Genomic DNA, 26701 nt, shown 5'->3' on the forward strand with positions numbered 1-26701 from the left:
GTCCAAGGGTCCCGGGACTGGGCCTCCGCGGGTCCAGCCGGCCGCCCCCCGCCCCTTCTTCAAGCGGTTAGCGCCGCGGCCCCACCCCTCGCCGCCAGGCGCGCCCCGTCCTGCTTGCCCCAAGCCGCTACCCTGGGCGACCGCGGCCCGAGTATCTGTTTGCTGGATGTGGGGCCGGGGCTGCCAGCCACGCCCGGAAGGTCAAGGAGCTGGTCTTTCCTACCTGCACTTTCCTCCGCCCTGCCGTGTTCTGCCGGTGATGGGCCGCCATCTTGCATGTTGACAGTCCTACGTCACTTCCGGAAGTGGCCAGGACCGGGCGGATGTCCCGCCTCTTCCCGTTCGGCCAAGGCCTGGTGGTGTTCACCTCGAGGGCTTCTTGAAGCTGAGGCTGGTGTCCCAGTCGTGGCTCTGTGGTATGAGAGAAACACGTAAAAACCGTTGCGTGCATATAATGCTGCTGGAGAGAGAGCCATTTTGTGAGCCGAGGAAGCTGTCCGAAACTAGCTCTATGTGGGCCTGCACCCTGGCTCGCACTGTTCTCCAGTGTCTCCTCAGGCCCAAGTAGAAGAAAAATGCTGACAGAATTAATGCTGGGAATGGGGCCTTTGATGGCACCTCTACCCCTTTCAAACGTTTGTTGGCAGCTAGGGGATCCGATATATTTACCATGAAGTACCTTAAAGGGCGGAGAATTATAAACTGCCCTGGAAGGAGGTGAAGTAGAAGGTTTGGCCAAAGAAGTTCGCCCCATCTTCCGGAGGCGCCAAGTATCTGATTAAATAAGAGAGAGGGAATTCCCTGGTGGGCTGTTGAGGCAGTCTGAGCACTGGTTGGGAAAGAATTTCCAGACACAGAGCATTTCAGTAAGAGAGTGAGTTTAAGAACAAAGAGCAGAGATAACATAGGCACTGTGAGTGCAGAGGGGGTGACCTCCCGACAGACCAGGGAAAGCTGGCAGTTTTTGTGGGTTAATAGACAATTTTTATGGAGAAGGAAATGGCACCCCACTCCAGTACTCTTGCCTGGAAAACCCCATGGATGGAGGAGCCTGGTAGGCTGCAGTCCATGGGGTCACTAAGAGTCGGACACAACTGAGTGACCTCCCTTTCACTTTTCACTTTCATGCATTGGAGAAGGAGATAGCGACCCACTCCAGTATTCTTGTCTGGAGAATCCCAGGGAAGGGAGAGCCTGGTGGGCTGCCGTCTACGGGATCGCACAGAGTCAGACACAACTGAAGTGACTTAGCAGCCAATGTTTATAGTCTCAAGACAAAAGTCCTGCTGGATGGTTGGAGTTATTAGGTGATAGGTTGGGGCCCTATAGGGTATTTACTCGAGTGGGCATCTTTGCTTAATTGGGAGTCAGGAGGCTTGTTAGTGATTATCAGGAGCTTTTGGCAGTAGTTACAAAGGGGCTCGGTCAGCTTCTGCGGTGACCTTAGTTCTGGGCTCTGCTTCTGTGGCCTTGGGGCAGGTAGGCCTCAACCTGGTCCAGTGGCTGGGACTCAGGACTTTCACTGCTGAGGCCCAGGTTTGATCCCTGGTGGGGAACTAAGATTCTGCAAGCCGTGAGGCTGAAAAAAAAGAGAAATTGTCATAAGAAGGCAAAGAAATACACTATTTAAAATTGTTCCCAGCAACAACGAAGTTCCAAATCCTGAAGGAACTGGGCCTCACACTAGTATCTGGTATAAACCATCTCTTATTCTGGGACAGTTAGACCTTTCTGACTGAACATTTGACCTGAGGGAATTCTCCTGACACTCACTGTAAGTCTTTGGTAATAATTCATCGTACAAGGCTAATTATTTGGCCAGTTAGTTGGTCAAGGACATGAAAAGAGCATGATTGGAGAACTGATGACAAGGAAGACTTGGGATGGAATATGGTGACAGACTTTGCAGAATGAATGTCAAGAATCATCTGGATGAAATGAACCACTTTGTGGATGAAACTTAGCCTCCTTTTCCAGGCTCAGTGGTTGTTCAGTGGACTCATGAATGAAATGGCAGTGATGACAAGGTTAGAGCTGTGCATAGGATCACCAAGCCACTGCTGAGGGTTCAGTTTGCTAGCAGCAGATACAGTCCTGAGGTGGTGATAGACCTCATGCTCCAGGAAGACCAGTCAACCACTTGGAGGCAAGTAGATTTCATTGGCCCTCCCCACCATTGAGGAAGCAATACTTGTTTGTCCTTTCTGAAATACACTTACTTTAAGCTTAAATATGCTTGTCTTACTGAAGACCTAGTTATGGTGCTTTCTGGGAAACAACCCTTTTTGATGCTGTGTTATAGGATGAAGTGTATGCTTTGAACTAGTGTCCAATATTTGGCACTCTTTTTTCTTGTTACCTATTTCTGTATAACTACCCTAAAACTTAATTGTTTAAAACATATTCAAATTTACTTTGCTTACAGATTTGTGATTTGTAACTTTTTTAGAGCTCAGTGAAGACAGCTTATCTGTGTTTCATTTTCCACTTGATGCCAATTGGGGCAGCAATAAGTTGGGAGCTGGAATCATCTAAAGGCCCACTCCTTTACATGTCTGGTGACTGATGCTGAGTCTGTGGCCAGAACACCTACTCACGGCCTTTCCACAGTGCTGTTTGATTTCTCACAACATAGTAGCTGGATTCCAAGGGCAAGCATCCCAAGAGAGAGAGAAATCCAGGTAGGAACTGTAATGCCTTTTCTAAACTGACAATGGAAGTCATGATTCCACTATAGTGACTTCAAAGCACATTTGGTTCATAGAACTTAATTGCTAAGGCTGTTTATATCTAAAAAGTTAAAAAAATTTTAATTCATTTGTTTTTAATCGAAGGATAATTGTTTTACAATATTATGTTTGTTTTTGCCACACATCAACATGAATCAGCCATAGGTATAAATATGTCCCCTCTCTCTTGAACCTCTCTCCCACCTCCTACCCCAGCCTACTCCTCTAGGGTGTCATGAGCACTGATTTGAACTCCTTGGAGACTCCTTTTTCAAATGGAAGAAATGTCAAGGAATCTGTGGATATGTTTTAAAACCACTACATTTCCAAAGCCAAAATTAGTGGGTTTGGGAACAAAGTGATGTTATACCTAATGGACCCCATTTACAATTTTTTTTTAACTGCCATTCTCTGAGAGTCTGAGCTTTGTTGGTTTAGAGGTGTTTTGTTTTGTTTTTTTTTAACCAAAGAAAGGAATTCTTCCAACAAGACTGAACAGTGGTTCCACTGATTTGGAGCTGGGACAGCCACCTAGTCATTTTGCATGTCTTGTGTCACTGAATAGGCAAGAGAAGGAGAAGAACAAGTTTAGGGTTTTGGTGCCAGTAATTAATCTTGGTCATGAAGCAAAAATAGGTTTGCTGGTATAAAACAGATAGGTCCATCAGAGACTCCAATCTCTTAGAAATGAAGGTATTGGTTGAAGGTAAAGGAAAAATAGAATGGCTAGTGGAAAAAGAAAGTCATAAAGAGAAGTGAAGTTCTCATAGTCAGGGGAAGAAACGAGAGCAGTTGTCTTTCCTTTCCTTTCTTGGTGTATGCTGTATATTTTTTAAAAATTTTATTTTTAGCTGCATTCTGGTTCAGGTAGGATCTTAGTCCCCTGACCAGGGATGGAATCCTTGTTCCCTGCATTGGAAGGTAGAGTCTTAACCTTTGGACTACAGGGGAAGTCCTTGATGTATACTTTTGTGTGTTTTAACTTTTCTTTCTTTACCCTTTTTACTTCATTATTGTATATGAGGTGTGATATTGTTGGTAAACTTCATTATTTAGTATATCGTAGAGGAATAGATAGCAACTAGAGATTCTAGACTTAGAAATGGATGTGGTAACTGATGAAACATTGGGCTGACTCTTTTGATGAGTGACAGAGTGAGTGCATCCTTGACTGTGTTAAGAATAGTTGCAGTATTTTAAATAGCAACCTTTTTTGAAGTATAATCATTGAAAGCAATGGTTATTTGGTGTAGAGCAGGCAAAGTGATGACTTTACATTTGATAGTTTTGTGGCTTTATTTTTTGCTGTCCATCATTTGAGTTTTCGTTCTGTGTCTGAGGAATTCCCCACTGTGTGTCTTGGTGGTAGTGAGCACTGCTTACAGAAAGTGAGAAAGACAGTTACTCAGTTTTTCTAGACATCTTGTAGCAAGCGTGTGTGCATGGGAACTCAGCTTGTTTAATCAGATGACATCTTGACTGCAACTTGATGAGAATTTCTGAGCCAGCACTATTCAGCTAAACTCCCAAATTCTTCCCACTACAGAAACCCTGTGAGATAATAAATATTTGTTGTGGGATAATTTGTTATGCAGCAATAGATAACTAGTATACTCTCCCCTCTCCATGAGCAGGGGAAGTGTCACAGAACTTTCACAACTTTACAAAGATATATTCACCATAAGCTTTATCACTCTCCATTTACTTCTTTGTCTTCTGTTGTGTAACTGCCAGGAGGCTTATCCTGGCAGAATTCCCTTATCAATCTCAGAATTTTCTACATAGGAAGATTGGCACCTTTATACAAAATGTAAGAAGCCTTGACACCTACTATTATTGTTCTTAGATTTTGAGATCTCTGTTTAAACTACTAGACAACATGAAAACTTTAACATCCTGAAAAAAAACTACTTTAATATTAAATAAAAATACAATCCATTAATAAAAAGTAAAAGAGTTCTAGAAAGCTTCTATTTCCAAAGAAACCACACTTGTTAAATCTTGCTTTGGAGGTTGACCCTTCCCTCTGTCAAGTTACTTAAGCAAGTTAATTAACTTCTTACATCTTCAGTTTTTTAAAAATCTGTTAAGTGGAATAACAACAGTACTATTTCATATAGTTCTTATGAAATAATCTTCACACAGTACCTGGTAGGTAGGAAATACTCAGTACACTTTAGGTATTACTTTTAATCATCACCTTGCTCAGGAAACTATGCCAAAGTGTTATAATAACATTACCAAATTGTTGTAATTTCCTAGGATAGATTTTTATGTAATGTAGGCTCTATTACTTTTTAAAATTTTCAAACAAGCTTGAACTATAATCTTTCGTTCTTATCTACTTTCTTATTTTCAACAGCCTGGGAAAAGATTCATGAAATGATATAGCCTTTTTACAGATTTGTCCACATGCTTAAATGCATGTTTTCTGGCTCCATGGTCCATTTACTGGAGGAAGTGAAGGTGACCAGGTATGTCTTTAAACCATATCCCAGACTTCTTACCATCATCAGGAGATAGACATGAATGTTTTCTTGTTTTTTGTTTTGTTTTAGAGAAATTAATGTGTTTTGAAAACTTGTTTAAAGACACATGATCATGAGTGCCTTGGTTTGCAGCTACTATTGTCTGCTAGTGCTTATTGCATTAATGTGGATATTTTAAAGATGAATTTTAAAAAGAATAGAACTTCAGCCCTCATGCAGTTAATGCAGCAGTACCTAATAAACTTTTTAATGTAAGCCTGTCATTATATCAACCAGATTCATGGAGAAAGTGAGAAGTGTCATTATTTCCTTATAATTGTTTAATGTTTCTTTAAAAGAAGGTTTCCCTAAAGAAATAGGGTGTCATGATAGACTACAAGGTCATAATTAAACAAATATGCGTAAGTGAAACAATATTATATAAGTAAACATAGAGACTCAGAATGTTTACAATATGTCAGAAGTTGTAGGTTTATGTCAAATGTTGTAGGTTAGTTTAGATTGTAGATTGTCAGCAAATCCTCAGTTTTAATTAGTCTTAGAAGCCATGGTACTAAGTAGCTCATTATTCAACATTAACTTATTTCTAAACACACTAGGAAAAAAGTATCTTTTAGTTTTTTTCTTCTTTTTTCTGTCTGTATTTTTACATGCCAATATTAGAAATAGAAACCAGTCTCTTTCCAAAAATGTTTGACCTCATCTGGCTTTCCCACTGGAGGGCAGCAGAGAACCATCCAGGCCATCCCTGATTTTCAGTCTCACTGGCTTTAATGTGACAAATCAGACCTTAAAATCCTTGATACTTATTTCCTACTGATAAAATGTCATAATCAAAGTACATTTTCAGAAAGCCTGTTCACTCCCATAAAAAACCGTAATTTATTGTTAGAATAAAAGGAAATAAAGCAAAATTTATCCAGTTATATGTATTTATTAAGTGAACAAAAAAAACTACATCATAAATATGCTTTTTTTGTGGTGGGATTTTTGTACAGGAACTAAACTGGCTAAGGCTTCTTAAAATCCTAGTCCAAAAAAGTACAGTGGATGTGAATCTTACTCCAAAATTCTGATATATATCATATTCAATTATTGAAATTATTTATAGTTCTGAGGTCCCAGACAGCCAAAATGACAGAAAAAATATCAACCTCAGTCATTGTTAAGACTCTCCTGCCTTCCTAATCCAGCATTAGGTCACTTACAAATGACCAGGAGTCATATATGGGGAGGCACCAACAATCCTCAGGCCACAATGGTTAGAACTGAAGTGCCCAGTGTCCTTTGGAAGTGTCCAGGCCTCTGTTCTTTTCCTGCATTGGGACTAACTAGGGTTTTTTGTTATAGCTAGAAATTCCAGTGCCCAGGGCCCTACCCACCTAAGATACATAGCCATCATTGACCAGGATCTCTCACCAACCGGGATACTTTCAACATTGGTCACAGGTCTTCAGGGCTTCCCAGGTGGCTCAATGGTAAATAAGCCACCCGCAGTGCAGGAGATGAAGGAGACATGGTTCGACCCCTGGGTTGGGAAGATCCCCTGAAGCGGGGCACAGCAATCCACTCCAGTACTCTTGCCTGGAGAATCCCATGGACGAGAGGAGCCTGGTGGGCTGCAGTCCATAGGGTTGCAAAGAGTCAGACATGACTGAAGTGACCGAGCGTGAACGCACAGGTCTTTACTCCTTGTGGAACCTTTCTTCCAGCTTTCCTTGCCTTCTCTGCCCTACAGACAGTATGGATTTTTCCCCTGCACACCATTTCCCACCTGGATTCACAGCTTAACCTCTTCAGTGAGCTTGGGCTTTCACTAAAGGCAAGACAAGAGGTAATCATTAAGCTTCAGGCCTGGTATTATAAACCACTCCTGAGATCAGCAAGCACTAGGAACTGGCAACCATCAGCAGAAGGTGGGGGAAGGAGGGAAAATAGCAGCAAAAACAAAGTACCCTCTAATGTCTCAACAAATTATTGTCCATAGAAGCTGAACCCAAGACAATTCTTTTCCTGGTAATCTCACTATAGAAACCACAGGTATTCTTTATGCCTCCAAACACCTTTAAACTGCATTCAAAACTAGGGTTGTGAGTCTGGAAATCTTTCTTTGCTAATTTGTTGTACATGAATGCCTGCAGAAGCCTTTGAATGGTAAATGCTGTGGGAGGGGCAGTTTCCATGGTAACTTTTCAGTGCACCTTTTTTCTTGCACTTCAATTAGATCTTCATTGCTGAGTGGTTGTGAATGAGAAGGTAACAGCTCCGTCACATCTGGAGGGCTGGAGGAAATATGAGATTTGCAGCCTTTTTAGAAGCAGCTATATTCTCTGTCTACTGAGTTGTAGTATGCTTGTTTTGCTCCATCTCTTCATGGTGCCCCAGCACTGCAATGCAACACATGTGACAGAGAACCAATTTTCTTAATATACCAAGCTTACAAGTTAATATGAACAATATCAAAACACAATGGAAAAAATGAGCAAAGGGCATAGATAGGCATCTTACAGAAGAAGAAAATCAATGGCTTACATTGTATGAAAATGTGTTTAATCTCATTCACAATGACGGAAATACATATTTAAGTAAGATTACATTTTTCACCTACCAGACTGGAAAAGACCTAAAAGTTTGATAATGTACTGTGTTCAGAGAATGTGGAAAACCCATCATTTTATATACTGTTCTGTGGGAGGGTAAATTGGTTTAATCTCTTTGGAGAGTGATTTTGCAGTTTCTCTTCTAGAAATTCATCCTACAAGTGTAATTACATTTGACTTAAAAATACAGGTAAAAGGATATTTGTTGAAGCCTTGTTGAAGCAAATAACTGGGACGGATTAAATGAGTTGATGTATCTAGACAGTTACACACACTGGACAATGAGAGACAAAAATATAGTTGGGTTTTCCTCAAATTCCAGAGTTGTATGTTCAGCCTATTTGCAAAACACTGTTAAAGGATAATTCTCAAAAAAAAAAAAAGAAAGGAAAACCATGACTCTCATACAGACATAAAATTAACAAGTGCTAAAGATTTAATTTTGCTCAAAATGAGGGAACTCTTGTCTGAACTTAAGTTCATGTGTCTAGCACATATTGAGGTCAAACAAACCAAAAAGTTGGTTTTTGGAGCAGAGAAAGGTTTATTGCAAAGCCCAAGCAAGGTGACTGGGCTGGGTGTGTTTAAAAGACCTGAACTTCCCAAAGACTTCCAGGCAAGGGTTTTAAAAGACACTGTTGTGGGAGAGGGTGGTGAGATGCCTGATTAGCTCATGGAACTTCTTTTGACTGGTTGGTGGCAAGGTAACAGGATGATGTTTTAGGAATCTCAGCATTCTGGTTCCAGCCAGTCTGTGTTCTAGTGCTTGTGATCAGCATGTAGTCCCCAGCCTCACCTGGGTGAGGGTCTTAGTTTTTGCAGAACAGCTCAAAGATATGGATCATATTGTTATCTATATTTCTTTCAGAAGGAACCAGGAGTCCTGTGACTCTCTTTTCCTAATCATTAACTTCTTGAGCCAGCTTTTTGGAACTTGGGGAAGGCCTGGAGACAGAAGCATTTTTCCTGCAAACAAGAAATAGGGACAGGGATAGACTTTGTATAGAGGAGGGCTAGGCAGATGTCATAACTGGTTCAAAGGAGAAGTCAAGAAGCAAAGATTCGTATGCAGTAAAGGAAGGTTGAAATGTGCAAATGAGGGATAAACTGGTTTTCAACAGGTGTGTGTGTAGGGGGGTTTGTCCCTGCACCTGACAGAATTGACTTGTGTGTCTATAGGTAGGAGTTATTTTGCCTTATTATCAGTTATCTATAATTTACAGAGTGGTAAAATAACTCTCATAGAAACAAAGTCAGTAATGCTGCAAGGTTGACCACAGTGCATAGTTTTCCACTGAAGCCATTTTCTGTATAAGATTTAAGTGATAAATGCAAGTCTAACAGAGTGTAAAATCCTGTGGTCCCAATTTTGTGTGTGTGTGTGTGTTCTTCGTTGTTCAGTCATGTCCGACTGTTTGTAATCCATGGACTGTAACCTGCCAGGTTCCTTCATGCATGGGGATTCTCCAGGCAAGAATACTGGAATGGGTTGCCATGCCTTCCTCCAGGGGATCTTCCCAACCCAGGCATCGAACCCAGGTCTTTCGCATTGCAGGAGGATTCTTTACCATCTGAGCCACCAGGGAAGCCCATGACTGAGTGTGTGTGTGTGTATATATATATATATATATACATATACATGACATTCAAGTATATGTACCTGAGTATGGCATTGGTGATATAGTGGTGAGCATAGCTACCTTCCAGGTATGTGTACATGTATACAAAATCCCATGGACGGAGGAGCCTGGTGGGCTGCAGTCCATGGCGTTGCAAAGAGTCGGACATGGCTGAGCGACTTCACTTTCACTTTTCACTTTTATGCATTGGAGAAGGAAATGGCAACCCACTCCAGTGTTCTTACCTAGAGAATTCCAGGGATGGGGTCGCGCAGAGTTGGACACGACTGAAGTGACTTAGCAGTAGCATACATATGTGTGTTCATGTATACATTGACTATTCCTTGATAGAGACAGAGGAGATTAATAATTGTGCCTGACACTCTAGAGAGGGACTGAAAGTTGGGAATCTGAGATGAAAGAGAAGTCTAGTTTTTACTGTATATACGTTTTTATACTGCTTGAGTTTTTTTCTTTTACTTTTGCCATGAACATTTTTTCCCAAGGAAAAGGAACTTTTCCTAAGGTTCATAAACCTTACTGAGACAACTAATAAAACAATGAATTATGTAAATGAAGCATTGCATAAAATACAAGGAGAAACTGATAGAAATACAATAGCCATGGGAACAGAGCCCTTAACAAACCTCTTTCAGGGCTTGGCAGTCGAATAGACAGAAAAATAAGCAAGGCTTATAGTAGCAGTTTTCGACATGGGCTGCCTGTTCAGGTCACTTGGGGGGTTCCTTGTGTGTGTGTACTCGGTTGCTCAGTCACGCCTGACTCTTTGCAGCTTCATGGACAGTAGCCCTCCAAGCTCCCATATCCACGGAATTTTCCAGGCCAGAATACAGGAGTAGGACGGGTTGCCACTTCCTACTCCAGGGGATCTTCCTGTCCCAGGGATCCAACCTGCATCTCTTGCATCGGCAGCTGAATTCCTTATCACTAGCACCACCTGGGAAGCCCAAGGAACTTCCTTAGGAAAGCTTTTTCATTTCAAACACGCAAGAGTAGACAGACTAAGCTAATGAACTCTTGTGGCCCACCACCCAACTTTGACATTTACCAATTCCTGGCCAACTTTCCCTACCCCCTTTCTCCCCTTCTATGTTATATTGAAGCAAATCCCAGAAACTGTTGTCATTTAATCTATAAACATTTCCTCCAGGCAACATCTCTAAAATATAAGAGATCTTTTTTAAAAAAAATAACCAAAATGCCAATATCACTTTTTAAAAAAATTAAAAATTTATAGGTATGATATCATTATACTACCTAAAAAGTAGCAATAATTACTTCATCAAAGATTCAGTATTAAAATTCCCAGCTGTTTTATAAAAGTCATTTTTACAAATAGTTTTGTTTGAATTAGGATTTGAATAAAGTCCATGCATTTGGATTAGTTGATGTGTCTTTCAAGTCTCTTATTGAAATTCATAGATTATCTAGGGAGCTTCTAGAAAGTATTGAAGTCCAGGCTTTATCCTGACAATGTTAAATTTTACCTGGACCCTGTACTCATGGGAAACAGGGATAGTTAAGAAACCTACACACACACGTGCACACATGGACAGAGCCTCTTTTGTGTTCTGGAAAAGACTGCAAAGAAGCATTTTCTTCTATATGACTTAGGTAAGACTTATGCATCCTTCTTGTTTACCTATGACAAGACTAGCCTCTAAGTTCCCACACTTGACTTCATAAATGATTAACTGGACTGCTTGTCCCTGTTGACCAATCAGAACAAAATGCTTGTTAACCAAACTTTGGTTAAGAGTCTCTCCCAAGTTCCCTGAGCTTTAACCCAGTAATCCTTTTGAATAAAGTCTCTCTTTACTAAATCTGGATATTTTTGACAGTCCCTAGAAACGTTTTTTCTCCACTTGATTATAATATGAAATGAGATTTGAGAACCATTCCTTAGAGGTCGTGAGCAATACAATTATTAGGATAATCTAATACATATGTATCTATGTTAGTCTGTGTCCAGCAGAAGGTAGATCCTATGTGAGGTCTTAGTGTAGCTGGTTTACTTAGGAAGTAATCTCAGAAACAGAAGAAAAAGAGCAAAGACGGTAAAACAAGAAGGAGGAAAACCCCAGCCAGGAATTCATAAATGAGCAAGTTGTCCCATGGGTAACTGAAGCTCAGTTACTCCGGGGATTCTTCCAGGACAGCAAAGATAAGGTACTTATCCAATTTTACCCATCCCTAACTGGTTGAGAATATTCTCTGAGGGCTTTAAGTCCCAGGCCCTGCTGAGTACCTTCAAGTAGAGAAGCAGAGGTGTACAGATCCTTGAAGGGACTGTCAGCTCACTGTCCCCTACAGCTGCAGGCAAATTCAGAGAGGACCAAGGGCCTAGGCAGTTGGGATCAAGAGCATGTGCTTCCATGATGAATTTTATGCCTATAGAGAGCATCATTTTTTAATTCTTGCAAGTGCCACTTAAACTTTAAAAGTTGACCACAAAGGACCTTCTGTAAATCCCCCCAGATAGAAATTAACTAAGTTTTGTTGAATGTTTACTATGTGCTGAAGTTTTTACCTGAATTGTGTGTGTGTGCTTTGTTGTTCAGTTGTGTCCGACTGTTTGTGACCCATGGACTGCAGCCTGCCAGTCCATGGAATTTTCCAGGCAGGAATACTGGAGTGGGTTGCCATTTCCTTCTCCAAGAGATCTTCCCAACACAGGAATTGAACCCACATCTCTTGCATCTCCTGCATTGGCAGGTGGATTCAATTATTATAATTTAATGCTCAGGACAACCATCTGAGATAGGTTTTATCATTATCTCAGTTTTACAAATGAAGAAATTGACCCTTAGATTAAATACTCTGCCCAAGGTCATATAGGCAGAAAAAAGAGCAGGAATTTAAACTCCAGCCTTCTGACTCAAGAATGCAAGTTGCTGGGAGGCGGGAGGGGAGATCGGGATGTGGAACACATGTAAATCCATGGCTGATTCATGTCAATGTATGGCAAAAACCACTACAATATTGTAAAGTAATTAGCCTCCAACTAATAAAAATAAATGGAAAAAAAAAAAGAATGCAAGTTGCTAACCACCATGGATATGCTTCCCTACAGCCTTTAATCATAATGTGGGAAAACCACATGTTAATAATAACAATGGTGTAAATGATCCAACAATAAATACCCCAACCACTTGGGGATTTAAAAGTTTTCTCTACAGAGAGAATGAAAGCAATAATAAGAGAAACTCTATATGGCAAAATTTATGAATTATGGCTAAAGCTGTGATGAAAAAGAATATCATTATAAATCAGAGTGATGTTATATGAGTTAAACATTCTACTCAGAAGGTTAGAAAAAGAACAAATTAAGCTCAGGCAATGAAAATAAGAAATTAAGACAAATGACAACAGAGAGGATTTCCAATTCCGGTCAAGATGAAATAACAGGAAATGGATTTAACCTTTAGTCTAGGACAACTAAAAAACAGACAAAACATTAAACAGTGGTTTTTAAGACACTCAGTATCAGGCAACAGAGGCCAGTGATCCCTGATGAGAAATAGGAATTGACCCCTTCCTTGAGAGAATTTCCAGGTGTTGGTATAAGAAGTGAACCCAGGCAGAGTCTGGGGACTCCTTGAGTTGAGAAGGAACTGAGAATCTGGAGGAGAATAAGATAGCAAGAGTTCTTAGGATAGGCTTCCAAGGAGGAGAGAATTGCACTCAGAGAGAAACCTGGAGCCTATAGAGGGTTTTCCTCAAATATTCCCGGGAATACTGATCAGATGTGAGAATATAACCCGAGGCCAGGGAAAGGAATACCTCAGAAGAATTAATGCCCAGTGCACTGGGCTATTAATGCAGGAGTTTGTTGTTAAGGTTTTCAAAGTAGTGGTCGAGGAAAAAAGTAGTCAAACTTCCACTTGTGAATATTATGCCTTTATTAGGGTTTCACGGGTTCACCATGGTTTTTTGTTTTGTTTTGTTTTTGGAGGAGAAGGAAAGAGTAGCTTTATTTCTTTGCCAGGCAAAGGAGGAACACAGTAGGCTAATGCCTCAGGAACTGTCAGTTCAGTTCAGTCGCTCAGTCATGTCTGACTCTTTGTGACCCCATGCACTGCAGCATACTAGTCTTCCCTGTCCATCACCAATTCCTGGAGCTTATTCAGACTCATGCCATTGAGTTGGTGATGCCATCCAACCATCTCATCCTCTGTTGAACTGTGCCCCCCTTTAAATTGTTTTTTACTTTCTAAAATTTTTATTGGAGGATAGTCAATTTATAGTGTTGTCACGGGTTTGCTCTTTAAAGCATAAAAGTGGGAATTGGGGTACAGGAAAGGGGAAGAAGTGGGGTTGCTCAAGTGGTCGGTTATCTAGGTTACTGAGGGCTTTCTGAAAGAAACTGCACTGGTGGTGGTACCCTAATTCCTTATTTACCCATAGCTGTGTTATACAACTGGTAACATGCTTGTTTAAGTTATCTTTTGAAATGGACGCCTGAACAGTCAAAAGCCTAATGTCAGGCACTTATGCTGCCATTCTGTATTAGGTATAAGCATGATGTCATTTCAGAGAGTTAAGAATGGGTTAAAGGATGGGAATGAATGCTGAGTAGCATAAGGGTAGGTGGGACTATGCTGATTCTGTGCTTGTTCATGCTTTGCCCTGGTTGACTGGGATTGCCTCCTGGAGCCCACATTTTCCAAACTCTCTTGTCAGCTTTTGGTCGGTTTTAGCACTACTAAGAGTCTTCAGAAAAAAGAAAGGAAGATGCCAAGGAATTTCTTCCTCTCTGCTCTGGGCATCATCTCTGGCAGGGGCTGTGTCTCCTCCCTAGATCAGCTATGGCACATACAGACTTTTTTTGTACGTGAAAGATTGTGTGGGTGCTAAGCCTTTGAAATGTGTCTCTGGATCACTTGTTTGCTATAGCTCCAGGAAAAGGATTAGGAGACTATTAATGATGCAGTCTATTTAAGGGGGCTTTCTCTAAAATGACTTTTCCTCATTTATTTTTAAAAAGGAAAAAAGTATGCTCTCCCTTTCCTCCATTAATGCTCTTTGATGAATAGTACAAACTGTCACCTGGTATTTATTTTTATAAGCCCCTAATTGCAGCTAATCAAGCATTTACTTTGGATTTACAGGCTCTTGCTGCAGGTACATTTTTAGCCATCCTCAGTAAAGAAACATAATTGCAGTAGACCATAGAAATGAACATGAGAAAAAGTAAGAGATGAGTATCATCACTTTTTACTTAAGCATACCTTCTTTTTTCCTAGCCACATAGAAATCAGAAAGAGAAAATAGCATCTTAAATAGAATTTATGAAATAGAGAAGCTGTTGGCAAAGAGCCTTGATAAAAACACCATGGTATTTTCATGTAAAGAAACTGTATCCAGTACACTGATTTTACTCAAAAATAGAATTATATAGTGCTTAATTGGTAAATTTCAAAGCTCAAATAAAATATTATTTTCTTTTCCAAAATGTTTTTATTTCTATTTTAAAGATAAAAATGTTTCCTTGTCTACATCAGTCTGACCTACTTTGCCATTTAGGATATTGGTAGAACATACAATAATTTTTAGACTTAATTGAATCTTAGTGACCATCAAGTGCAGCCCTCTGCATTTAACAGGAAATTGAGACCAAATGACTTGGTTAGGTGAGTAAGTGGCAAGCCAGAACCACAAACCACCCTCTTGACTCTATTTTCACTGCTTCCTATGAATGTTAGTGGTTCTTAAATGAACAGTAGTTTTTCTTCAAACTGTGGGTACCCTTCCTCAGCATTTCTGCCCTTGTGATTCTCTTACATTCCCTCCCCCAGTTGAAAACCAGCATTTTATAATCTTCCACTTCTGAAATCAAAATGTAAAATCCCAACTTAACTGTGATGGTGGTCTCTGATGTGTAAGATTAAACTATCTCTTATGAACAAACCAATGCCATTTTTCTAGATTCTATTCTTTTTTTCCACAGAAAAATTGATATGAAAGATACGGAAATAACTTGTCTAGGTCCATGTCAGTCTTAAACAAATTAGATCATATCTATATGATAGGGGCTAAATAATGAGATAACTTGAAGGACCTTTTCTTAAGGTAACTTGTTTTTGTCTGTTTTTCTTCATTCATTTCCTAAAACTTTATGTTCACATCCCAGACTCTGTGTTGGGGTCAAGGGGCACAGGTCCTGCTGTTGAGGCAGCAGCTTATTGTTAAGGTTTTCAAACTAGAGGTCAGGAAAAAAAAATACTAAAACTTCTGTATTATCTTTTTTCTATTTTCAGCTTTTACCTTTAACAGAATTAGCTGTTTACATGTTAAATTCTGTTAACAGAATTACATGATTAGAGTTCAAAGAGTCAAAAGAGTTCTACCAAAACAACAGGGTCCTGCTGTATAGCACAGGGAACTGTAGTCAATATCCTGTAATAAATCATAATGGAAAAGAATATGAAAAAGATTGATGGGAAGGAGGCTCACAAGGGAGGAGATATATGTAAACATATAGCTGATTCATATTGATGTACAGCAGAAAGCAGTGCAGCATTGTAAATGAATTATCCTCCAATTAAAAAAAAAGAGTATATATATATGTATAACTGAATCACTTTGCTGTACTGCAGAAATTAACACAACATTGCAAATCCACTATACTTCAACAAAAGCAAGCAGACAAACAAACAAAACTCCCAAGTTTAGGAGGCTGATGCAACCTTGAGCCATTTGGCATGATCATAGTATTTAGTCATTCATTTAAAAAAAGTTTAGTGAGTATCTTCAATATACTAGTTAATGAAACACATACTAACAAGATAAATTATGGCAGTTATACCTGAAAAGCTTTAGTCTAGAGGAAGAAATGAGCTATTAAATAATTAAGTTGCACATGGTGAGTGTTGTAAAGAACTGAGTAAAACTTATCTGAAACACGGAGGAAACGGAGAAAAACTTTGGGGAGGTTGAGAAAGCCTTTCTAGAAGGGACATTGGAATTTGATCTTGCAGGAGAACAGTATAAAGAACTGTGCAAAGTCAGTGTCTGACTGTGTGCAAAGTCAGACATGAAAGAATGAACCATATTTCAAGAATGAATTTCCCAGTTACTACACGACTTGAAGACTTGTAGAGCCAAACGTCACCCAGTCCAGACCAAACCAGACACAAATCCAGAATCTCCCAACAGACTCCCAACAGGAGGAAGGGGTTTTAAACCTTGCCAGACCTTGCAAAGCTTCTCTGATCTCTTTAGAGCTAAGCTAACCCACTCCAGTGTTCTTGCCTGGAGAATCCCAGGGACAGCGGAGCCTGGTGGGCTGCCGACTACAGGGCCGCACAGAGTCGGACACGACCAAAGCAACTTAGCAGCAGCAGCAGCAGCAACCTATCCGAGTGATAGACTGCAATGCACTGCCCCCTAGAGTCAGTTATTGTGTTGATGATAGTAATAATAATAAAATTGGAAATGAAGCCTAATTTCAGTAGGTGGCAGTAGTCACAAAGCAGATATTTGTGTTCCTTTTCAGTTATTTTAGCTTTAGGTGTTGACCGCACCTTTAGGGTTTAAACACACTGGGTCTGGAAGCCCGAGCCTGGAGGAACCTTAGTCAGTCCCTCAGCCAGCATCACACGGTTTACAGTTGACCACCGTCACCAGTGGTAGACTCATCACTCTTCTCCCAGTGGAGTCCTTTCACTTGAACCTGCAATGTTAATTCGTATTTTTAAGTGCAAGGGAACTTCATTATCAGAGTTCTTACTATTGGAGTACCCATAATTACAAGTTGGAAAATAAAGGTCATCCCAACATTAAATGGTCACTAACAAATCAGTCCTTAAAGAGCTAGTCCGCTTTCACACTTCCTCTGGCTTAACACAGCCTCTACCCCACACCCAGTCAGAGTGTCACTGTGCTTACTGTGTGTACCAGCTGCAAAGTGAAATTGCCAATCTTGCAAAAAATGCAGGGTTCCACTAAGATAAAGAAAGTGATGATGGAGGACTGATTCAATAATTGTTGGAAAACCACCGAGAAATGAGAGTCTGGCAGAGTTTGGTTACAACTGAAAAAGAGCGAATCAACAAAGATAATAATAGGGGCCTCAGTAGGAGATGATTGGAAATTCAAAGGATTTGGAGAGGTCCTGGGGAAAAATGATGAAGCCCTTGACTATTTTACAAAATTTCCCTTTTAAAAAACCTTTTTGTGAAAGTCAAATAAGAAATGATTGATGTCATATTTTGCTGTCACATAATATTTTTCCAGAAAAAACATGGCCCAAACAAGTCTTGATTCATTTTTATGTTTTAAGAATTAGTCCATTTTTTGCTGATATGATCAAAATGTGATTAAATATAAAATAAAATAAATTTACTGTCATAATTGTTAGTTCCTTTTAAGATGAAGCCCCAATTCACACACCACCCCCCCACACACTCAATGCTCTAAAATGTTGCTTCCCATTTAAGTGAATTCTCTTAAAGTAAACTCTGCCTAGGACTAATTATCCTCAGAAACTTTTTTCTAAGAACTCCTTAATTCTATTTTGTAAGAGCTTTGTGCCTGTATCTGAGGTTATTGATGTTTCTCCCAGCAATCTTGATTCCAGCTTGTGCTTCATCCAGTCAAGCATTTCTCATGATGTACTCTGCATATAAGTTAAATAAGCAGGGTGACAGTATATAGCCTGGATGTAATCCTTTCCCAGTTTGGAACCAGTCTGTTGTTCCATGTCCAGTTCTAACTGTTGCTTCTTGACCTGCATACAGATTTCTCAGGAGGCAGGTCGGGTGGTCTGGTATTCCCATCTCTTTAAGAATTTTCCACAGTTTGTTGTGATCCACACAACAAGTCAAAGGCTTTGGCTTAGTCAGTAAAGCAGAAATAGGTGTTTTTCTGGCACTCTCTTGCTTTTTTGATGATCCAGCAGATGTTGGCAATTTGATCTCTGGTTCCTCTGCATTTTCTAAGTCCAGCTTGAACATCTGGAAGTTCACGGTTCACGTACTATTTAAGCCTGGCTTGGAGAATTTTGAACATTACTTTACTAGCGTGTGAGATGAGTGCAATTGTGCAGTAGTTTGAGCATTCTTTGGCGTTGCCTTTCTTTGGGGTTGGAATGAAAACTGACCTTTTCCAGTCCTGTGGCCACTGCTGAGTTTTCCAAATTTGCTGGCATATAGAGTGCAGCACTTTTGCAGCATCATCTTTTAGGATTTGAAATAGCTCAACTGGAATTCCATCACCTCCACTAGCTTTGTTAGTAGTGATGGTTCCTGAGGCCCACTTGACTTCATATTCCAGGATGTCTGGCTCTGGGTAAGTGATCACACCATCGTGATTATCTGGGTCAAGAAGATCCTTTTTGTATAGTTCTTCTGTGTATTCTTGCCACCTCTTCTTAGTATCTTCTGCTTCTGTTACGTCCATACCATTTCTGTCCTTTGTTGTGCCAGTCTTTGGAAGAAAAGCTATGACCAACCTAGACCGCATATTAAAAAGCAGAGACATTACTTTGCGGACAAAGTTCCATCTAGTCAAAACTATGGTTTTTCCAGTAGTCATGTATGGATGTGAGAGTTGGACTATTAAGAAAGCTGAGCACCGAAGAATTGATGCTTTTGAACTGTGGTGTTGAAGAAGACTCTTGAGAGTCTCTTGGACTGCAAGAGATCCAACCAGTCCATCTTAAAGGAAATCAGTCCTGAATATTCATTGGAAGGACTGATTCTGAAGCTGAAACTCCAACACTTTGGTCAACTGATGTGAGGAACTGACTCATTTGAAAAGACCCTGATACTGGGAAGGATTGAAGGTGGGAGGAGAAGGGGATGACAGAGAATGTGATGGTTGGATGGCATCACTGACTCAGTGGACATGAGTTTGAGTTAGCTCCGGGAGATGGTGAAGGACAGGGAAGCTTGGCATGCTGCAGTCCATGGGGTTGCAAAGAGTTGGACATGACTGAGTGAACTGAACTGAAGAGCTTATAGGGTGCCCTAGGCATGAAGACATTCTAGATGTGTTGTGTTTTGGTTAGTGAAGATTGCAAACCTGGCTCCAGATCACTGGCCTTGTTCCTTTCTCCAAGAGGAGTGAGGTTTCCCTGTGACAGCTACATCTACTTGCTCCAGACTTGAATTTCATGGAAGTGCTGGACTGGCTCACAGAAGCTGCTCTCTGGGGTCTATGAGAAATTCAGCTGCTGATATAACTGGCTGCTCGTCTTTACTTTACAGCACAGCAGCCACATTAAAAAAAAAAAGGGATACAGGTAAATAAAAAAATTTTATAAAGTGAGTCAATTGTAAGGGAGGGGGAAGCCCATTTTAAAAACCAGAGGATCCCTCTTTTATGGTTTTTGTAAGGATTAAGTTAGGTTAAAGGTGTGAAAGAATTTTAGCATGACAGGAAAAGTTTTTTTTTTTTTCACTTTTTTTCCCATTATTTTTTCACTTTTACCTTCTATCAAGTAGAAGGTAAAGGGATTCCTTTTTTTCATTGTATCATTCATGTGGTAAGTATGAGCAGGAGGGTGATGTGATGGGAAGTTGATTGTCAAGGAGGGAAGAAAGATCAGCCAGAGGAATACAGGTTGTCTATAAAGATATAAAACAGAAACCAGCAGTTACTTTTAGTAAAACTACAGGCTGAGAGGAGAGCAGTGTGCTTCTATCCATGTTTCCAGGCATAAAAGCACAACCCATTCTTGAGGATTGAGCACTGAGGTACATGAATGATTTGGCCACAGCCGGTTTTGGATGGGTTGCAATCCAGGGCTTTATTCTGTGTCTTAACTATGATGAATCAGTTCATCAGGCTGTCAAGGAAAAGCTTCACTGTGAGAGGATGTTTGAAATGAAAAGGCTGTGTTGGACTTGGTTCCTGCACTCAAGGATCTTGGGGGGAACAGAACTGTGAAATAACTGGAGATTATTTTGCAATCTAAACTACAGACTGCAAATCTGGCTGCTTACCAGGACTGAGCAGGGGATGTACCTGAGGGAGCTTGTCACTTATAAGAAAGCAATTGCATGGATGCATATAAATGACAGTGGACTTATATGTGAGAACATAGGGAGTGGTAAAGAGGAACCAGAGATCAAATTGCCTTCACTTGTGGAGTGGGTTGCCATGCACTCCTCCAGGCAATCTTCCCAACCCAGGAACCAAACCCAGGTCTCCTGCATTGCAGGTGGATTCTTTACCATCTGAGCTAGCAGGTAAGCCCATGGAAAAAGCAAGGGAATTCCAAAAAAGCTCTTCTGCTTCATTGACTATGCTAAAGTCTTTGACAGTGTGGATCACAACAAACTGTAGAAAATTCTTAAAGAGATGGGAATACCAGACCACCTTACCTGTCTCCTGTGAAACCTGTATGCAGGGCAGAAAGCAAGAGTTAGATACAGACATGGAACAGCAGACTGGTTCAAAAAAGGAGCACATCAAGGAGTATATTGTCACCCTGCTTATTTAACTTATATGCTGAGTACGTCATGCGAAATGCTGGGCTGGATGAAGCACAAGCTGAAATCGAGATTGCCAGGAGAAATATCAACAACCTCAGATATGCAGATGATACCACTCTAATGGCAGAAATCGAAGAGGAACTAAAGAGCCTCCTGATGAAGGTGAAAGAGGATAGTGAAAAAGCTGGCTTAAAACTCAACATTCAAAAAGCTAAGATCATGGCATCCGGTCCCATCACTTCATGGCAAATAGATGGGGAATAAGTGGAAGCTGTAACAGATTTTATTTTCTTGGGCTCCAAAATCACTGCAGACAGTCACTTCAGCCATAAAATTAAAAGATGCTTGCTCCTTGGAAGGTAAGCTATGACAAACCTAGACAGCATATTAAAAAGCAGAGACATCATTTTGCTGACAAAGGTCCATATAGTCAAAGCTATAGTTTTTCCTGTAGTCATGTACAGATGTGAAAATTGGACCACAAAGAAGGCTGAATGCCAAAGAATCGATGCTTTTGAACTGTGGTGCTAGAGAAGACTCTTGAGAGTCCCTTGGACAGCCAGGAAATCAAGCCAATCACTGCTAAAGTGAATAAACCCTGGATATTCATTGGAAGGACTGTTGCTGAAGCTGAAGCTCCAATACTTTGGCCACCTGACGTGAAGAGCTGACTCATTGGAAAAGACCCTGATGCTGGGAAAGATTGGGTACAAGAGGAGAAGGGGTCAACAGAGGATAAGATGGTTAGATAGTATCACTGACTCAATGGACATGAGTTTGAGCAAACTCTGGGAGATGGTGAAGGACAGGGAAGCCTGGCACATGCAGTTCATCGGGTTGCAGAGAGTCAGACTTGACTTAGTGACTGAACAGTAACAACAAAGACAGAGGCAAATAGCTTGTGTCATTTCAAAAGGGACAGCAGCCTCAACTCAGCTTCAAGGAGCCCAGTGAGAAAACAGGTCTATAATTTCCAGATCTTCTGGTCTGGTTAAAAGAAGAAATAAATCTTAATGTTTATATGGAATTTCTCAATTTTTGAAAGTCCTCAGTTTAATAAAATGGCAAAACATGGGTCTGCAGCTTTCTTGGGGATCTTTGCAAACACGTGGTGATGAGTGGAAAGCCAGGGAAGCTCAGAGAAGAAAGAAGAGGGTTGGGGGGAGCCTGCATCCTGGGCCTGTCAGATGGACCCTCTTACTAGCAGGAGGGTGGGTCCATACCTCCCTCTGGGTAGAGGGCAGGATGCAGAGGCATATCTTCTGAGCACACTCCTATAGCCCAGGGACTGGCTCTGACTTCGTCTGCTTGTCCTCTTAGCAGCTATTCCCTAGAGGAATTGTGGGGACAATGAGAGAAGAGTCTCTTTTATTCATTTTTTTTTTTTTTAACAAAACAGTATGGAATTGTCTAAGTGATCGGAGGCAAAATTTTCTAACATTTGGAGAGTATAAAATAAAAAGTAAGAACTCTCTTCCCATTTCTCCCCTCTCCTCTATTTCTGTTTCTAAGAGGTAATCACTGTTAAATTTTTTTACTGTTATTCCAGAAATTTTCTGAGCATATAAAAACCACATATGTGATTTATTTCTTTTTTTTTCCCCAGGAGATAGAGGAAGGATGATTGGCCTTTGGATAGAAAGCACAGTCCCAACTCTGTGCCTTTTTGTCTATAGTGTTTCCTGCGTGGAAGGCCTTTCTCTTCCTCTTCCTCTCCTGGCATAGATGCCTTGAACGGCAGCACAGTACAGAAAAACACAGAATCTCAGTCAGACTTTCTGGTTCCACAGTCTGGCTCTCTTGTTTACTAGTTCTGACTCTAGCTGGGCTTTCTGACTCTAGCTGACTCTTACACGGGCTTTCCACACCATGATTTTCCAGTCTATTAAAAGGGCCTTAGGACTTCCCTGGTGGTCCAGTGTTTGAGACTTTGCCTTCCAGTGCAGTCAATCCCTGATTGGGTCGCTAGGATCCCACATACCTTGTGGTCAAAAAACCCAAACGTAAAACAGAAGCAGTATTGTAACAAATTCAATAAAGACTTTAAAAATGGGCCACATTAAAAAAAAAACCTTTAAGAAAAGGCATTAAAACCAGAATCTGTCTCAAAAGTTTGTTATGAGAAATAAATATGTTGAAGGCCACGCGGCAGGATTTGGCACCAAACAAGTAGTGGCACTGTGGTAGAGAATCTGCCTGCCAATGCAGGAGACACAAGAGACTCGGGTTCGATCCCTGGGTTGGAAAGATCCCCTGAAGGAGGAAATGGTTACCCACTCCAGTATTCTTGCCTGGAGAATTCCATGGACAGAGGAGCCTGGTGGGCTACAATTCATGGGGTCACAAAGGGTCAGACATGACTGAGCGCACACACACACACACACACAAGTAATATATAGGTGTTTACTATTACCATTGTTCTCAAAGGCCTAACATTTTTTTTTTCCTTTCTATTAGGAAATCTTCCTCAATCATCCTTAATTCCTGCTCCTGTCTCCTCCTCCAACTTACCTCTTTTAGTGATGATGATGCCGCCGAATTTGGCACCTTATTATATTGCCTCACATTGTCTCAGCATGGGTCACGTGTGCCTGTGCATTGCTGACCTGCCTGGCGCAGTCACCATGCCTCTCACTTCTGTGTGTCTCTGCAGAGGCACCCCCATGAACAGAGGTAGGCAAGGATACAGGTGCGAGGGTCTCCAGGTCTGTGTCCTGCTCTGCCGGATGTTGCAGAGGTCAGCGAGAAGTCAGGGAGCTTGGGACCCAGCTGCCGATGCCTTGAGCTGCTCTTTATATTCACCAGAAGGTGCCTTGCCAAAATTTAGAGCAAACGGTTTTAGAAACTCTCTGCTAGCATCAGGGCCCTAAGGGCGGTGATGCTCCGGCACTTCTCCTCTCCCCAGGGAGCCTCTGAGATCATCTCTGTAAAACTTTAATGCCTGGAAGTCAATTAGAGTGGAGAATTCTCCTGTAATCAAAAGAGGCAGTGCTTTTATTGGAAAGGTGCAAACAAGAGGGGAAGGATGGCAGCTGTGTGAGGCTCTGTAGAGCTAATAGCTTGGGCTGAGAAAGTTATTTCAGCAGAGTCAGACAGTATCTACCGGACATGAAGGCAAAAGGAGGGGCTCTGGTTGGGCCGAGGGGGAAACAGGCTAGGCCTTCAGAGGTGGCCTCCATGATTATCCTTAGAGTACGCCGAGGCGTTCCTAGAGCAGATTCCCAGCTTCGCTTTCCTGGGTCGTCCAGCAGATCCATGAATTACTCTCCATCTCTCACTTGAGAGAGGAGGAATGGAACTAAAGAGAGGTTAACATGACACTGGCGTTAATACCCCCGCCTCTCTACTTTCAGAAAGCAGACCTCACTGGAGTGAGGAGTATGGATGAGGAGGCGGGGGAGCTCTGTTCTCTCTAAGCACATTCCCTGAAAGTGGCACCTTCTCAGTGCCTGCTAAGAGAATTCTGAAAAGCTGTTAGAGGAAATCATGTGAAATTAATGACTTAAATATCACTGGACAGATGCACGAGTTGTATGTGTCTATTCCATTTACTGCTACATAGCAGATCACCCCAAAACTGTCTTCCAAATACCATTTTATTATGTTCACAGGGCCTGTGGGTCAGGAATTCAGGCAGGGCAACACTGAGGATGCCTTGTCTGTTCCATGATGTCTGGGGCCTTAGCTGGGAAGACATGTAGTAGGGAGTCACTTTACAGCTGGAGGCTAGAGTCTTCTGAGGGTTCAAGTGGCTGGACATCCAGGATTGCTCATCACATGTCCTTTAGCTGATGCTGGCTGTCAGGTGGGAACTCAGCTGGGGCTGTAGACCAGTGCACCACATGTGTCTTCTCTGGCATGACAGTCTTAGGGTATTTGATACTCCTCTATGGAGGCTGGCTTTCCCCAGAATGAACCTCCCAGGAGAACCAGGCAGATCTTTTATTTTTTATATTTGTTTTTCTGGGGGGGAAATCCAAATTTTATTTATTTGACTGTGGTGGGTCTTAGTTGTGGCCTGTGAAATCTTTAGTTGCAGCATTCAAACTCTTGGTTGGAGCAAGTGGGATCTAGTTCCCTGACTAGGGATCAAACCCAGGCCCCCTGCATTGGGAGCACAGAGTCTTAGCCACTGGACCGACAGTGAAGTCCCCAGGCAGACCTCTGAAGACCTAATATCTCTTCCACTCCAGTCTGTTGGTCAAAGCAGTCACAAGGGAAGGAACACAGGCCCTACCTCCTACTAGTGGTGAAAAATATGTAGCTGTTGTTTTTGAAAACCACAATATTGTCTTATTCCTTTATGTCCTCATTACTTTATGACTCCATGAATCCCTAATGACATAGGAGTTGTTCGTGAAGTCAGCAGGTGCTAGCATCCTGCCTTGGCTTTGCCACTAACTAGCTGTGTGACCTTGGAAAAGTTATCTCACCCATCCAAATTTCTGTTTTCTCATTGATAAAGATATTTATTATAAAATAAATGTTTAGATATCTTTTGTCACTTGTAAAATATCTTTTTAAAATTTTTGATTGAAGTATAGTTGATTTCTGAGGTTGTGTTAACTTCTGCTGTACAGCAAAGTGATTCAGTTATACACAGATATACATTCTTCTGTATATTCTTTTCCATTACGGTTTATCTCAGGACATTAAATATAGATCCCTGTGCTATATAATAGGACCTTGTTGTTTATCCATTCTATATGCAATAATCGGCATCTTTTTTGTTGTTTAGTCACTAAGTCGCATTGGTTCCAACTCTTTGTGACCCCCTGTACTGCAGCACACCAGGCTTCCCTGTCCTTCACTATCTCCCAGACTTTGCTCGAACTCATGTCCATTGAGTCAATGATCTACTAACTCCCCAAACTCCCAGTTCATCCCTCCCTCAACCCTTCCCTTGGCAACCACAAGTCTGTTCTCTATGTTTGTGAGTCTGTTTCTGTTTAGGAGATAGATTTGTTTGTGCTGTATTTTAGATTTCACATGTAAGTGACATCATACGGTATTTTTTTTTTTTTTAATCTTTCTGACTTCCTTCACTTAGTATAGTAATCTGTAGGTCCATTCGTCATGCTGCAAATGGCATTATTTCATTATCTTTTGTGACTGAATAATATCCATTGTGTATATATATACACTACATCTTCTTTATCCATTCATCTGTCAATGGACAGTTAGATTATTTCCATGTCTTGGCTATTGTGAATAGTGCTGCTATGAACAAAGGGGTGTGTGTATCTTTTTGTATAAAATATCTTTAAAATATGGCTGTCCTATACAGCTCTGTACAGGATTATGATAAGGGATTGAAGTATTGCCAAGATGCATGCAGAACTCTTGTGTGTGGCAGAAACTTGGTGACCACAGAGAGAAAAATGGGGAAAGGCCTTGAGAACGATGGTGAGAGATGGAGTAGGGGTAGGCTAAGGTGAGAGGAGTGTGTGAGGATAACCCAAGACAGGAAAAGACTGGAAGGTGATTTAAAAGGTCAGGCATGAGCTGTAAGGATACCACTGTTGCCCAAAACAGGAAGAGAACTGTACAGAGGAGGCATAGGATAGGCCAGAAACATTGAGGATGGAGACCAGGACATATGCCTGGATGGGTGTGTGTGGTTATGGTGGGAAGATCAAGTTTCCTAGGCTCAGAGAGTAAGAGAGAGAGACAGTAGGATGAGGAAGGAAGAATATTGTTCCTTTGGGGTCCTATGTGGCTCTGCTCAGGGCTGGAGGGGACATGTAGGGAGACTGGCTGCATAAATGTCAATGGCAGGCATTGGGGCTGTACACTCAGGGG

General features: G+C 41.2%; 2 protein-coding genes across 3 annotated transcripts in view; one reads left to right on the forward strand and one right to left on the reverse strand.

Moving 5' to 3' along the window:
- WDR48 (WD repeat domain 48) overlaps window positions 1-292 on the reverse strand; it is a 45559-nt gene extending 45267 nt beyond the window's left edge. For both annotated transcript variants that reach the window (XM_043442322.1, XM_043442321.1), the window contains exon 1: window positions 224-292. In XM_043442322.1, coding sequence (XP_043298257.1) covers window positions 224-271 — 48 coding nt within the window. In that variant the 5' untranslated portion in view covers window positions 272-292. The remainder of the gene's footprint in view (window positions 1-223) is intronic.
- A 1258-nt stretch (window positions 293-1550) lies between these two features.
- The window catches only part of SCN11A (sodium voltage-gated channel alpha subunit 11), a 139451-nt gene continuing 114300 nt past the window's right edge, over window positions 1551-26701 (forward strand). The window contains exons 1-2 of the mRNA XM_043442313.1: window positions 1551-2146; window positions 2450-2681. Coding sequence (XP_043298248.1) covers window positions 2566-2681 — 116 coding nt within the window. The 5' untranslated portion in view covers window positions 1551-2146; window positions 2450-2565. The remainder of the gene's footprint in view (window positions 2147-2449; window positions 2682-26701) is intronic.

This window comes from Cervus canadensis, chromosome 22 (genome assembly GCF_019320065.1).
Source record: "Cervus canadensis isolate Bull #8, Minnesota chromosome 22, ASM1932006v1, whole genome shotgun sequence".
NCBI classification, from domain to species: Eukaryota; Metazoa; Chordata; class Mammalia; order Artiodactyla; family Cervidae; genus Cervus; species Cervus canadensis.